General features: G+C 48.5%; 1 protein-coding gene across 2 annotated transcripts in view; it reads right to left on the reverse strand.

Annotated features, from left to right (window-relative positions):
* The window catches only part of RSBN1L (round spermatid basic protein 1 like), a 47,447-nt gene extending 35,576 nt beyond the window's left edge, over window positions 1–11,871 (reverse strand). For both annotated transcript variants that reach the window (XM_015275759.4, XM_015275758.4), the window contains exons 1-2: window positions 11,258–11,871; window positions 484–597 (exon numbers count right to left, since the gene is read on the reverse strand). In XM_015275759.4, the coding sequence (XP_015131245.2) occupies window positions 484–597; window positions 11,258–11,834 (691 nt within the window). In that variant the 5' untranslated portion in view covers window positions 11,835–11,871. The remainder of the gene's footprint in view (window positions 1–483; window positions 598–11,257) is intronic.
* Window positions 11,872–15,333: the final 3,462 nt, after the last annotated feature.

Here is a 15,333-nt window from a genome sequence, read left to right on the forward strand (position 1 = left end):
GCTGTCAGCCAGTTCCTCCCACTGTGTTTTTGTCCAACTGCAGAGGGGACATTTGGTCCAGAAGGACAGTGTGAGAAACAGTATCAAAAGCTTTACTGAAATCCAAAACAATAACATCAGCTGGCCCCTCCTGATCAACTAGATGGGTGACTTTGTCATAAAAGGAAATTAAGTTAAACAGGACCTTCCCTTCATGAACCCATGCTGGCTGAGACCAACAACCATACTGTCCTTCAGGTGTCCTTCAGGAACCACTACACGAGAAGCACTGTGGCAGTAGTTTTATAATAATTTTTTAATTGCAGTACCTAACATAGTTGACAAGTTTCTAATTAAAGTTTTAAATTACAAGCATTATAGCAGCTATGCTGAGAAAATGGCATTTAAGATAAAATAATAAACCTCAGTATTAAGATACAGCACTCAATTCAATTACAAAGGTTTTAAATACTGCAAAAAACAACACTGTGCAGTTTAACCTACCTTTCTGCAGTAACTTGATTTCTCCATTTTCTTTCTTTATTTCATTCATTATTTTGTGCTTCTTCTTCTCTTTCTGCTTCTTTTCCCTTTCTTTCATTTTCTCTTTGATTTGAGCTGAAATGCAAATATTTTATGATTAAGTGGGAACAGCAAGCTTGGTCGCGTGCACATTTTGCATTAGTATTATGCAAGCCCTGCTAAGAGGATAAAAGGAGTTACAAGGAAAACCCAGGACTTATAATATGAAAAGCTAATATTTATCTGTTGCATAATTCAACATAAGCTTATAGAACCTAGACCAGTTTTGTTTCTATTATGCCAGAACTGTATCCAACAACCCAGCATGTTAGCTGTACACAGTTAACAACCATTTCTATTTACCCATGCTACCCTCTGTTCTTATTTTTCATCTGGATGCAGCTCTTATTTCTGGAAACTCAAGTTACATGCATTAGATTAGGAACATGAGAAGCGATGGGTTTATATTTTCCTGGATGTGCACACGCACTACAAATCTCACGTAACTGAAGGCTCCCACAGACAGCTCAAAATATGAGAGGTTTTGCAGCTGACAGAATGAATCTTCGTTAATGTCACCAGCCACACCCGTAACTGTTATCAGCAGCAAGGTGCAACTAAGAGAATCAGACATGCTATGGAAAGGAATGCCAGTTGACTATTTGTCGGAAAATCTATGTTTTCATTGAAGATCTAATTCAAGCAGCTATTGCTCATTTACTTTATTGCCAAGTCTCTCCACATTGCCACGTCTCTGTCATTAAAAGTAAGGTCTTTAAGCATGCTTTCTACATGAAAATACTAGACCCACATAAAAAAAATGCTTTCTAGGACTTATATTTTCAAGCAGACTTTAGAATCACACAGAGGTGAAGCATTTAAGCCTCACAACCAACACTGCAGGACTCATTTCTCAGCCAGAAGCCAGGTACCTTCTCTATGGGTTTACTGGGCTTTTTAACCTCCAGAGGGAAAGAGAAGCCCCGCTTCAGGTTTCTACATGACGGTGTGTTTCAGAAGGCTTTGTCAATAACACAGCTGAGAGGCAATGCTGACGTGCCATTCATGGCACTTGCATTCTTAACCCCAGATGGATGTATGGAGAAACCAACTTACTTTACCCCACGTGTTCACAGAAAATAGAAGCAGGTATCTTCAAAACTAACAAAGTGGAAATACTTATCAAAACCAAACAAAAGCCTTCAGTTCTGTAACGCAATATATAACCGATGCATTTATGAAGCACGGCAATAGTTCCCAAGTGCAAGGGTTTGACAGTAATCTACACAAACAAATGCTGTAATGACAACTCTGCAGCATTGCTACCTTTCATTCTAAGAGTTCTCCAATATAGCTATGGAACTCATGTCCCAGCAGCCAGGAAGAATGTATTTTGGGTAGAACCAAAACAAATGAAAATAAAAAGCCAAGAGAGATGGCAAGTGACATATGTCTGCTGCCTGTGCACAGATCAGTGCAGGCGGTAGAGAGAGAGGAAAAACTCCGATGGCACAAAAAGCCAAGGAATACGGTAGCTGTGCTTCAAACAGTCTGGAAGTCTCAGTTCTAAGCAACTGAAACAACCATGCCCACGACCAGGCCTGCAACGGTTCTATGACAGGGAATGCCAAGTCATATTGATCTGTGCAGCAGACTACAGTACACAGACATTTTTCTCAGCAGCACAGATCTGTATTTCCTAGGAGCAGATGAACCAGACATTAATCTTCCTCTCCAATCGGCTCCCCCCACACAGACAAACCCCCAAACTGTAAATCCCTGCAACGCAGAAGCAGGCAATAAATTATACAACAGATTTTACCACTCTGAAAGCAGACATCCACTCTGCAAGGAGGCAGTAACAGCAGGCTTGATTTGAAGCCTGGCAGAGCTGAGCACTGATGCAGGATTACCACTATCATGGGGAAAAAAAAAAAAAAAAGAAAAAAAAATCGAGATTTTCTCCTGGTATTTGCATGCTGTTAAGAGGTACACTTGACTTCTATCACTTAGAAATCAAAGAGAGACTGAAGAGCACACACAAATGCCGAGCCTGGTTGAAAGAGGATGAAAGAAGGACTGAAAGAATCCTTTATTGTAGGCGTGTGACAAGCATCCCAGGCTGAGGAATCCTGCAGTTCTGATAGAAGCAATGTGCAAGAACAGAGAATGAACCAAAACAGTCTAAAGAATCTCCACGTTATTTTCAGATCTAGGAAGCAATTGGCAGGGATGATCGTAGCAAGTTCTGGACTAAAGAAACAATGGAAGTGTCCTCTGACCTCCTCCAGCAACAGCCACCAGCACACCATGCCTGAAGGGACTGCAGGTGCATTGAATGCAGCTGAGGAAGGTTTGAAACCAACCAATTCCACTGCAGAAATGACAGTGCTGTCACAGGACCAAGGCACAGCCGGGGCAGGTAAAAACAATTGGGAGTCCCAGCTTACGTGTACAACTGTCAGGCTGCCCCCCTCTGAACTGAATTTTCAGGTCAAACATCTTCAGAGGAAAATGAATATTTTCTAGTCTGGCTGGCAGAACTCACACACAGCTCTTAAGTTCTGCAGGGCCAGATGTCCCATTTCACAGCTTCCAATGGAACAGAGAGATAAAACGCAACCAAATTCCCATAAGATTCAGTTTACCAGGAAGGATACTGCAGTCAGTAACTTCTAAAGCACCCAACAGAGCACACAGTCCGTACACATGATTAAGACACACATCTGGCATCTAACAAGGATGGACAAGCACAGTTCTCCAAAGAGCCTCCACGATAACTCCTGCCAACATACAGTGCTGCCCAGTGCATCTGGTACAGCTCAGTGCAGGCTGGAGCTCCCTACGAGTTTCCAAAATGTCCCAGAACAACATCCCTTTGAGTGGCTTCTCCCATAGAAAGGATCAATCCCCTGCAGCTGTACACTACGTAAATCCAAATCTCACTTTCTCAATCAAGAAACAAGAATACTCTTCACAACATTAAAAGAAAACCCCATTTTAAGACAAACGCCCCCAATATTAGGCAATTTACAACCTACATGTTGTACAATTAATGACCAATAAGACAAAACTTGTTCCAATGAACAAGTTAACAGCACTTGGAACACCTCGTATAGCTGTTCAGAGATCTACCAGCTACTACTGATACCAAACCTTGCTTGGCCCCTGCTTCATGCATCGAGCAGCTCCACCTCCTAACAGCAAAAAGGCAGAGGTGACTGCAGTAACCCTTCTGTGTCCATAGGATATTCTGCAATGACCTTCCACTGATACCACTTCTAATAAACACAAGTAAGGGGAAGATAGAAAAGGCTGGAGCTGCAGTAGTTAAGAGGATGAGACAGTCCCCCAGGTGATAATGTAATACAAATAGCAGCAACTTGGAACAAGAGAACATTAAGTACCAACAGCTACTACCTTGGTATGTCACAGCACTGCCAGGGGAACGGCTTGTCTTCACTATGATGGACTATTGAACACTCAGAAAAGCAATCAATGAATTAAGAACCTTCATATACTAACAAGGAGATCGTTTGAGTTCAAAGGAAGGTGAAGGGATCATTTGACTCAAAGAGGGAAGACCAGTTTTAACAGAAAGGTCTTGCACTGAAAGAGAAAAGCAGAACTTGCAGAGGTACCAGCGACTGGAAGCCGGAGTCAACATCCCTCCTCCAAAAACCACCACACTGCAGTCACTTTTTTCAGTTAAGGTAACAAAATTAAATAGAATAAAGTACCCAAAGGCACCAGTCAGTCACCACAACACCAGAACAAGTCACCAAACTGATGGGGAACTTCCTCCCACAGGGTTGCTGCTTTGGGAGGGGAAGAGGTACTTTAAGAGATTACAAAAAAAGTATTTAAAAAAAAAATGAATGAGCAAGAAGATGCTCAAGTCTAAATAAAAGATTAAACTAAGCCCTATGATACACAGTGTAGGTTCATAGAAAGGTTTATAACCCCCCTGCTAAAACGTCATCAAAACTGTAGGTTACCTTTAAGTGAAGCCACGTGAGCGTATCTACATATAAACAACTCCTTTCCCACTCCAGCAGCTATTTTCACAATACAAAACTCAGTTTTACTTAAGCTGATTTATGTGCTCTCTTTTAACAAAGGCGTTCTGGGAAGGGATAACCAAAATGTTATTCAGGTTCTGAATATAAGGATTTGACTTTTTTTTTTTCCTTTTAAATCAGTGGATCAAAACAAATTTTGAAGAATTAAAAAAAAAAATCCTCCTAAGTCTGCTCTGTCTGCTCAGAAAATGGAAAACATACCAGTCTTAAATATTACCACTGCAGGGCCTGGAAGGGGAAGAAGACAATCACGATGCCATCCGTCACCTTGGAAGTGACAGGAAAAAGATAAACCATATATGATCCCACTTTAAAAAAGAGAAAGCAACGAAACAAGCCTCTGGGAAAACACCAGTCCTTCTGCTGGCCATCTGAACCAACGATTCCTGCTTTATCAGCACATCACTCATACCAAAGTCCTTGACCTTAACATCAACCAGAAACCCACACCACGCACACGGTGAGAACCCAGCTGGATGATCACTGCCTCATGCTGCTCACCACCGGGTCCTGAGACAGGGAACAGCCGACAGCTATTTCCCATTAGCCCAATGCCTACTTCTGCTACAATAACCTTCGTGTGACATATGGCGCTCAAGGAAGCCAGAGATCCACAAAACCCTGACTTAGGGCTCACTGGATGCATTTCAGGGACTGCCTCCAAGCAGCAGGTGATCCTGCTCACATTATGCCATACCAGCAACTTTTACCACCATCTTCTAACAACTACAGAATGGTTGTGGTATAGAAACAGCATATCCATGACCAAAATGAAGCAGCAGTGTGCCCTAAAGTGCTATATACAGACAAAAAATTCCATTATGAAGACATCTTGCACCTCCTATTCTAAATGAATGCACACGACTAACCGAATTAATTCAGGCTGTAAAAGGGAGTTTTCCACTTCCTAACTAGATACCGTCTCACAATGATTGTAGTGCCTTCACGCACAGTAAATACAAACACAAGTTGACAGATCATACCATTCACATTGCAGAAACGTGGTCAGTTCCTTACTGCAAGCTTTCAAGAGGAAAAAGGAAAATCAAGAACATACTGAGTAAGTGAAAAATGCTCTGCACTGGATTATGCACAAAGTAGCAGCTGTCACATTGTGAAGTTTGCACCTTCAGGCCTACACTGCAGCTTGGACGAGTCCGTTTGTGCGTTACAAGACGAGCTTCAGAACCTTGTCAGGAGCCAAAAGCTGCAGCTGCTTCGCATCAGCTTTCCAGATGGTAACCCACATTAGTAGTCAGCCAGAGATTATGTTCAAAGTATCCTGCCTCTCCCTCCTCCCTTTGATTTAAGGGCTGTCACTGCACATCAGGCAAAATATTTACAAACGACCGCTAATGGACACCATCAGTATGGCCAACACCGGCAGTACCAGAACCGAAGGTGAAGGGGGTGAGGAGGGCAGCCCGTCACTCATCTTTCCATTACTCCCTCCTACTCTGAATGCAAATATCCAGAAGATAAAACCTCAACAACTCACCTTAACGTGGTACACAGACACGCTGCATGCATTTAACATAACCACGGTAATGGCTCTGTCACCTGCATTTGCATTCAGTCAGACAACTCCTGTACTGCTGCTGAGTACACTCCTGACTCATCGTACAAAAAGAAACCCTTACAGTATTTCTGAGACAAAAAGTCCCAGCAGTTTTTTATTAAAAAAAAAAAAAGGAATATTTGATAGACATTCCATTCAGTAGTTCAAGCTTAAAACGCACAGTATGACTAAAGAAATCCCCTTGCCAGCTGAGTGCATTTCCCCAACCCCTCCATGAACGGGAGGGAAGGAAGATCTCGTTCAGAATGAAAAAACCCTGCAATTACTTTCAACTTCATCCCTGCCATTCCTCTGATCTTTGCAGTTTGAAAGGAGACCTTCTTCACACAGCAGCACACGAGCCAACGTGAAGCACAAGCACTGGGGAGTTGCATCAGAAATCAGCAGCGGAGAACGTGGCAGCTGCAAACACGGCCTGCAAAGAGGTTTCAGGTCTGACGATCCAATCCACTCCTCTCATTTCAAGTGAGAAAAATGACCCACGACTCTACAGCCAAAGGACGTGGATTATCTAGCCAGGAGTAAAGAACGCAGAGGAGAGCGCTCAGGAGGCCTCACAAGCATGGATGTGACTGCTGAACTGAGAGCAGCTGGGGGAAAGGATGGTGTGTGAGTTAAACAGGACAGTACCGAAGAACAGGGAAAAGGAAGGAGAGCAGAAAAAGGTAACGTTCAGCAGAAGGAAAAAGAGCACCTACTTCATCAGATGATGGCCCCAGATCCACAGCAGGGCAACAGAATAATATCCAAAGCTTTCTCCACCCCAGTTTAGACTATGAAATGAGCCTCTACCAGATGCAAACTGAACTCAAGAAGCCTGAAAAGTGCTATTTTTTTTTTACAGGTTTAAAAACCAGAAGTGTCATGCAAGTCAAAGCCACAAAGTTATCCAAAGAATCACTGACAACTGTGCATCTAAAATACCATTTAACCTATGTTTCAAAGGCAGCAGGAGGAAGGCGGGGGAAAAAAAAAAGAGACTAAGAGCTCCAGAGCCACGCTCAGCTCTGCTTTCTTGCTCACATGGGAAAACCCCATCAGCAAGTTAAAAATACCAATCTCATTTTGTAATTGCTTGCATACTGAGGCAGTCTTATCAGCAAAGACATCATTGAAAAAAAAAAAACTGAAGGAGGGAGAGAGAGAGGGAAGCTGTATGCAGAAATGGCAAGGAAACAGAGAAGATGTTTGATGAATTTGGCTCAGGCCCTGCAGTAAGCCTGGAACAACACAAAACACAAAAACAGCCGCCTTAGGCTGATGAAGTGGGGAGTGGCTCATCTGAGCTTTGCACTGCTAACAAAACTATTGCAACTATGAGCCACTCGAGCAGACCATCAGTTAAATAACTAACTGAACTGGTACAGCCATAAACTGGTAAGGCAGACATTTCCATCAGATTCACACCGCGTTTCAAAACAGAACTGGTTACATAACTTTTAATTCCACCACCCAAAATGGGCCGGCCAAGCAAAATTTCAGCTTATTTTAAACAGACTCAATCTCTCATTTGCAGGATAAGTTACACAGATGGCAAAGTGCTCTTCCCAGTTCTCCGCATGCCAGACCATCAATCACCCCAGGACTCGTTCTGCTCCATTCACCTCCTCAAGCCACAGGCTGGCAGGCCCAGCTGTGACTCTGCAAGTTTGAGGTCCTTCCAATGAAGGAAAAGATCAGAAAAATGATCAAGTGAACACTTGTTCAAGGAAGGAAATATGAAAGTAGCTTTCAAAGGCATCATCCATCTGTGCCATCACCAAGCTCAACCCCTTGGGCATCTCACAGCCACGCTCTGAGGCCTCAGAACCGCGCTGCAGGCCAAGGACATCAGCTCTCATACTCAGCTCTTCTAGAGAGGATCAAATGGTAGGTGCAAACTCCTCACCACTTCCTCCTCTGTGTCAACACACCGTGCTACAGCACTACAATTAGGAGAATGCTACAGGTACCACTCCATTTGCAAGCCCTATGATGACTATTTTCCAAGTCCAGCCCTCACGTTCCTTCACTCCCCATCACTGTGCACAGTGATGCCTCACGCTGCCCCACACCCCCAGCAGCCTCATGGCACGCATCTGGCCATTCCTCCCCCTAACTTCACTCCTCATTTTCCCTGCTCTAAGCTCACGCAGGCCCTTCCTCCTTCACCAGCTCTGTCTCCCAGCTCAATAACTGCTCCACACAGAAGGGTACGCACACAGCTCACTGATCAGAAGCCCAACTCCTCCCAGTTCACAGCTCCCAGCAGCCTCCCCAGCACCACGCTATCCACAAAGCTCCGCTCCATCTCCTGTGCCTACATGCAATCCACATCCACTTCAGTTGCAAAGGAGACAGTGGAATTGTTGCACCTTCAGAACATTGTAACAACCATGGAAGTCTCACCTGCTTATTTTTCAATCACTTTCATTTCTTTTAGACCGCAGACTCCTAAGCTGCACCATTTTCCTTCTGGCAGGCGAGAAACTGAAATATCTATCAGTTGTGGATGCTAAGAAAGAACAGCACTGCCAATCCCACGGCGCTGCTCATTTTCCACAGCACTGCAAGCAAGGAAGGCTGTCTAACCACAGACTGCAGAAAAAAGCAGACTGCATTTGCCTGCATTAGGCTGCTTTTCAGAAAGTACTACCAGCTGCACATGCGACAGCTTTTACAAACTCATTCATTTAGGGGGGACACATTCCTACCTTCTCCCCACATAATCCGTCCATGCATGCCTCTCAGATTCCTTGGTCTTGTGGCTGTTTTGTCTTTTAATTCTATGAAATCCTTTAAGTTTACCATCATCACACCTGCAGGCTGCCTAGGCTTCTCTCTCCCACCCTCCTCTTCCTCTACCCTTCCTTGCTTTCCTACAGCACCCAGCTACGAGCTTTTTGCCTCCTGCCAAGATCAGAACCACCTCCCTCTTGAACAGCTTTTGAATGCTAATTCCTCCCTCCTTCACTAAGGATCTTAAATTCACTCACTCCAAAATACCGCTGCACCCTGACATCCTCTGGTATCCTCTTCTAGAACACGCCACCCTCCCCCTGCCTTAATGTATCATTCTTCATCTTCCTCTGCAGTGAGCGTTCTGAATGCCCTCCCTCCCTCCCTCCCCAGGGTCATTCTTTTTCTCCCTGCATCATAACTGCCTTCCTCCTTTCCACCCTCAAAACTAAATTATTCACACTACCAACAGCACAAACCTGATCTTTAATCTACAGTCCAACACAGAGCCACTTCTAAAAGGCAGGAGGCTCACGGCAGAGGATGCAGTGCACCCCTCACTTCTGAAAAATGCAGTTCAGGGAATACAAAGTTTTCCAGCCCTGCACAAAACCACGTCACCAAGTTATAGCTGCAGAAACCGCTGCTTCTAAACAAACCTTGAGACCCTGATGCCATAAAGGGATCATCTGCCTTGGAAAATGTTGTTTGTTGCCCGTAGTCAGGCTTCCAAAAAACAAATTAAAGCTAAAAACATCCGTTCTGAGCAAACAGCAGTTAAGGCATTAAGTACTCGTGCTGGTCACAAAAAGCATCCTTCCCTGCTACAGGATGTTCTCTATTTACCCTGGCAGAAGCCTGATAATGACTCCATTGACACCATCACTGTCATCATTTCTCTCACCAACTTGCAAGAATATTTCATCCCGTTACTGTAATATTGTTCTCAGAGATTATTAGCACAGTGGCGTAACACTGGTGGGACATCACGGCAATCCAAGTGAATATGGTTATTATTTCCATATTTTGACAAGGAAGATACAGTGGGAGTTTCTCAGCAGCTATCGTGGACAACAAAAAGGGCTCACCAACACTAAGCGTGGAATGAAAACTCTTCCTACAGATTTTTCACAATTCACCTTTCCAATAAGAATGGGGGAAAAGAAGCAGATCAGAACTGGAATATCTGAAAGCATTACAGGGATGCACTTCGAGCCTGCTTGCACAGCAGCAATCACGACCCCAGTGGGAAGATGCACACAGTGTGCTGAACCAAAAGAACACAAGTAAGTCAAGAAAAGAAAAACCCCCAAATCTCAACTGTAAGAGAACCTGGATACCAAAAGCTGAACCAGAGACTCAGATACTGGTGGGAACCAGCAGAAGATGCAGCTGGACAAAAAGCAACATATTGACAATCTTCACCTATTTGGCCCACTTTGGAAGCACAGTGCAGAAGCCAAAGCAAGCTTGGCCTACGTGAATGCTAGAATTTATCTTTCCTTTGAAAGAAACTTTGCCAGAACAAATGTTTCAAGCTCTTTGGTTTTTAATGCAAATGCAATCGCACCAACATCTGCTTTAAGGTCACTGAAGACTGGGAGAGGATATACTGGAAATAAAAACAGATTCGTGCACTGCCTTGCACCTTCTAAGCACCTACTGTCGGTCCCTGCCAGCACCAAGTCAGGCCTAACGTCTTATCCCACCTGGAATGGCAATGTTAGTCCTTCCCAGGAAGGAGCCGACGCAGCGCTCCCAGCCCTGCAGCATCGCTCGGCAGCTTCCAGCCAGGGAGGACGGCCGGGAGCCCTGGAAGCAGCTGCAGGAGCTGCTGCAGGTCAGCACGCCTCAACGCAAAGGGCACGCTCTGTGACACGCCACGACTTCGCCTGTGAAATCAACGGCCCAATCAATGAGATGGCTTTTAATTCTTCATAAATATGTTTCTCGTAAACATGTGGTCTTCTCCATAGCAACGGCAGAAACTCAGTTCTGCTCGCGGATCTCCAGGCAGTCGCCAGACACCCTGACTTCCCTAATAGGTAAGAAAACCTCAGGCCTCTGGCAGCTTCTGCCTGACGCCATAGCTAATTCCACACCCCCTTTTTTTGACAGCGCTGAGGGCGGTCGGGCCGCCACCGCCTTCCCGCGCACTCACCGCACGTTACGGCGCTCCCGCGGGGCCGACGCGCGCCCCCCCTTCCCTGAGCGGCGCGGGGCCGCGGGGGCGGAGCGGCCATGGCGTCGTGCCCCGCACAGCCACCGCTTCCCGCCGCGCACGGCGCTGCCCCCGGCGCCCCCTCCTCTCCTCTCCTCTCTTCTCTCCTCTCCTTTCCCCTCCCCGCCCCGCAGCCGCTCCCGGCGCGGCGCCCACCTTTCTGCAGCAGCAGCTTCACCTCGCCGTTCTCCTCCCGGCCCGCCGCGCTCAGGGCCCCGCCGCCGCCATCTCCGAGCGCGGGCAGCGCTCCGTGCTTCCTCCTCTCCTTGTCTCGCTTCTCCTTCGGCCTCTTGGGCTTGGCGGCCTCTCCGGCCGGAGCCGGGCGGTGCCGGTGGTGGCGGTGCTGCGGGCAGGACGGGGAGGGAGAGGCGGCGGGCGGCAGCAGCAGGGCGGGCGGCAGCAGCTTCCGGGGCAGCGGCGAGGGGAAGGCGAAGCCGGCCGCGCTGACGGAGGGCCCGGGCGGCAGCGCGGCGAAGCCCCACGCCGCGGGGTTCCCGTAGCTCGGCACCGCCGCGGGCAGCGGCTGCTGCTGCTGTTTGCTGCTCCCGCCGCCGCCGCCCCCTTCGCCGTTGACGCGCTTGGCGCCCTTCAGACCCCTCTCGTCGGCTCCCTTCAGCTTCTTGGAGGCTGGCTGCGACCCGCGGGAGGCCTTCGTGTCCGGGCCCGGTCTGGCGCAGAACAGCTCCCGCTCCGGCGACGCCGCGCCACGACCAGAGCTCGGCAGCTCCGCCATTTTGCGCTCCTGCTTCTATTTACTCTCGGCTCGCCTCAACCGACAGAACCGGGAGGGACGAGAGGGCGCCCCCTCCTCGCCCAATCGGCGGAGGCCGTGCCGGAGAGACGGCGCGATCGGCCAATCGCGTGGCGGGGAAGGGGCGGGCTCTGAGGGGATTGGGGGGCGGTGAGCTCGGCTGAGTGCGTAGTTGGGGAGTGGGGGCTGCGGGCGCTGCAGCTCGGGGGTGGGCGGTGCTCGCGGGGCGGGGCCCGGCTTCAGCCACAACCCCAACCCCAGCCCGCCGGCAGTGGCACGGGGCGCACCGAGCGGGGCAGGGTGGCGGCGGCCGATCTGGGCGGCGCGGAGGATTGCGTCACGGGGAGGCGCTCCTCGGAGCCGGCGCGGCCGGACGGAGGCGCCGGGACGGGTTAAGTGACCGCGCGTACCGGCGAGTTTCCTTGGGAACGTTCCTTCCCAACGCCGTGGGGAGAACGGGGCAGCTCGACGCCACATCAGCGGTACGCCGGGTCCATTCGGCGCGCTTCTGCTTTGGATGAGATACAGCTGTATGTTCACACTCTCAGCTTTGCGAACGTTGAGAAACAGAAGAAGAACGACGCTTCCAAGGGCTTCAGTCGTCAGCTTTTGCCCAGAGGAAACTGGCACGGCCCCGCAGCCCTCCTGCGAAGCACGCCCAGGCCCACGCAGCGCTGTGGTTGCCGGAGTTGCCCCGTGGCGCAGCGGCAGCGCGGCCGGCAGAGGCTGCTCCACTCTCCTGAGCTCCGCGGGGCTCTGACGGCTGCGCGGCTGCGGCCGCAGAAACGCTGAGGTCACCCGGCAGCACCACGGCGTTTCGTTTGCTCTCCCGGCAGCACATTCTGCTTGTAAACTGACGCCAGTTTTCTGTTAGTTCGCTCTTGAGAAATTTAAATGGCAGAGCGAGGTGACGTAGTACCCGACTGTGTGTAATTGTTGCTTGTTGCAGTGCAGCGTGACTCGCGTTTGGAGGTTTTCTGCTGCCATCTCCTACCTGCTTGTCAGCAAGGAAGATTACACGAGGCCTGAAACTCCAGCGCCGGCTCTGTGTTTAAGTTCCCCCCATCCTCCTGCAGCGTGGCTGCTGGCCGGCAGCTTGTGTGTTGTCCTCACCCCTTCTTCATATATATATATATATAGGTGTTGTATAGGGTATATATAGGTCACAGATAGGTGTTGTCCTCACCCTTTCTTCAGTGGTAGAACGCACTGCATTGCTGCACCACCCTTACGGTGAGCATCCATCCCAAAATACTGAAGTCAAATACCCGTGTGTCTTTCTCTGTAAATACAAGACAGTGGGGAATAGGTTGTCTTCACCGTTACAGTAAAAAGGCAGGCCTACCTTCAGTATTACACGCAGCATTTTACTACACCTTGATAACACTGGGAAGGCAAAATCTGCACAAAGCAATGAAAGAGCACATCTTGCATCAATACCTGTTTAGAATCACAGATTCATTCCAATGTAAGGAAGAAACAGCAGAATAAATAGGTTTATAGTAAAACATTAAGCAGTGCCCAGTTCTGGCCTCCTCGGTTCAAGAAAGGGAACTGCTGGAGAGTCCAGCGGGGGGCTGCAAAGGTGGCTGTGGGCCTGGGGCAGCTCCTGTGTGAGGAAAGGCTGAGAGAGCCGGGGCTGTTCAGCCCGGAGAGGAGAAGGCCGGGGGTGATCTCATCACTGCTTATAGACATCTAAAGGCTGGAAGCTGAGTGGATGGGGCCAGGCTCTTTTCAGTGGTGCCCAACAACAGCGCAGAGGACACAAAGCGGAATGTAGGCAGTTCCATACAAGCACGAGGAAAAACTTCACTGTGAGGAGGACAGGGCGCTGGGAGCTGCCCGGAGGTTGAGGGCGCGCCTCATGTGGAGGCGTCCAAAGCCCGCCCAGCCGCTTTCCCGCGTAACCTGCTGTAGGGAGCCTGCTGCAGCAGGGGTTGGGCTCCGGGATCTGCAGAAGTCCCTCCCAACCGCTGCGATTCTGTGAGAAATGTTGCCCTAAACCCGGACTGTAACAGCGGTACCACAGTGGCTGTTGGCAGCCCTCACCCCGCAGCGGCTGCTCTGAGATTTATGAGCTTGAGAGCCTCTGTGGGAATCACTCATCTGCGTGGCTGCAGCGAGATACAGAACCCACAGTGCTCTGACTGTAGGAGCTGGCTTTTTCCAGGAGACTTTAAATGGACTGTGGAAACTACACCGACGGGCTTCTCTCTGTTGTTCTGTATGCACTGAGGGACATCTGTGACCATTTTCAAGACCATAAAGAACAAAAGAGGCAGAACCATAACAGTAAAAATGCCAGACATGTATCAGTTCAGTGTCCAACGCGCATTAAGGATAAGCTTGGCAGAGTACTGCTTACTACAAACGTACTGCCATTTTAATGAAGATTATTATGAAGTATCAAAAGCGAATGTCATGGATTGGTAACCAAAACGTTTGTTTAAATGCACCTTCTTGTTGCACCTGAATGCTGCACATGCACCGATCAAATGCTTTTGGCTTTATGCTGTTAGCTGCTGACCAGGGCGGTACGACAGAGCCTTGCTGAGGTCTCCAAATAAAAGTACTGCTGTTGGAAATGTTAATTCAGCTCCTGACAGCCCCACCAGCTTGGTTTCCATGCACCCATTCCCTTGGGCTGGCGTCCGTTCAGCTTCTAGCATGGAAATAAGTGTGCCAAGAGTAGATTGAAAACATTTGATAGCGCTTAGGCATCTTTATACTGTTCTTGTCTACAAAATCAGCAAAATGCAATTATTGCTCCTATTTTTTTTTCTTACCATTCATTAAAAGCGAATCTGTTCACCTTGGGAAACAGAGGGGAAAATTAGCCTTCCTGTGTGTACAAAACGTGCTTACATCGTATCGCAGTGTTGTTTATCTTAGAAGACCAGAAAAGCATTGTTTGCTGTAGCCACAGTTTTCAGGACAACCGGTGGCACATCCACACACTTTGCAGTCACCACCCGAACAATTGGACTCCATGGGACAGCCGGGACTGGCGTGGCCCTGGAGTGGCAGCTGCTGACAGCACGAGCCCTGTGCAGCAGTGGAAGAGCTCCCACCCCTTGCTGTGCTCTCACGTCCTTCACGGCAGGCCGGAAGGAGTGGAAGTTTCCCCACGGCCTTTCCTCCCAGAGGCAGCTGAGGAACTTGTCTCTTTTCTGGCTGCTCAGGGTCAGACATTTGGAGCAGGGCGGACAGCCGGGGCCAGGAATGCCTTTTATTACAGCGTTCATCTGCCAACACTTCAGAATCCATCAAACCCACAGAAGGGAGCTTAACGCTGCAGAGAGGACCTACAATAATCACACCGTTTAATGCTTTTCCAAACACCGACTGCCATCGGCTCTCAGGGCTGTGTGACAGCTTGCTCTTTCTCACTTGCACCTAACGTGTGAGATGCCTGAGCTCCTGTAGTTCTTTTCTGAAGCATGGAGCAGTGGAGCAAACCTGAGAAGTACTGACCTACACA

Source organism: Gallus gallus, chromosome 1 (genome assembly GCF_016699485.2).
Source record: "Gallus gallus isolate bGalGal1 chromosome 1, bGalGal1.mat.broiler.GRCg7b, whole genome shotgun sequence".
NCBI lineage: Eukaryota > Metazoa > Chordata > Aves > Galliformes > Phasianidae > Gallus > Gallus gallus.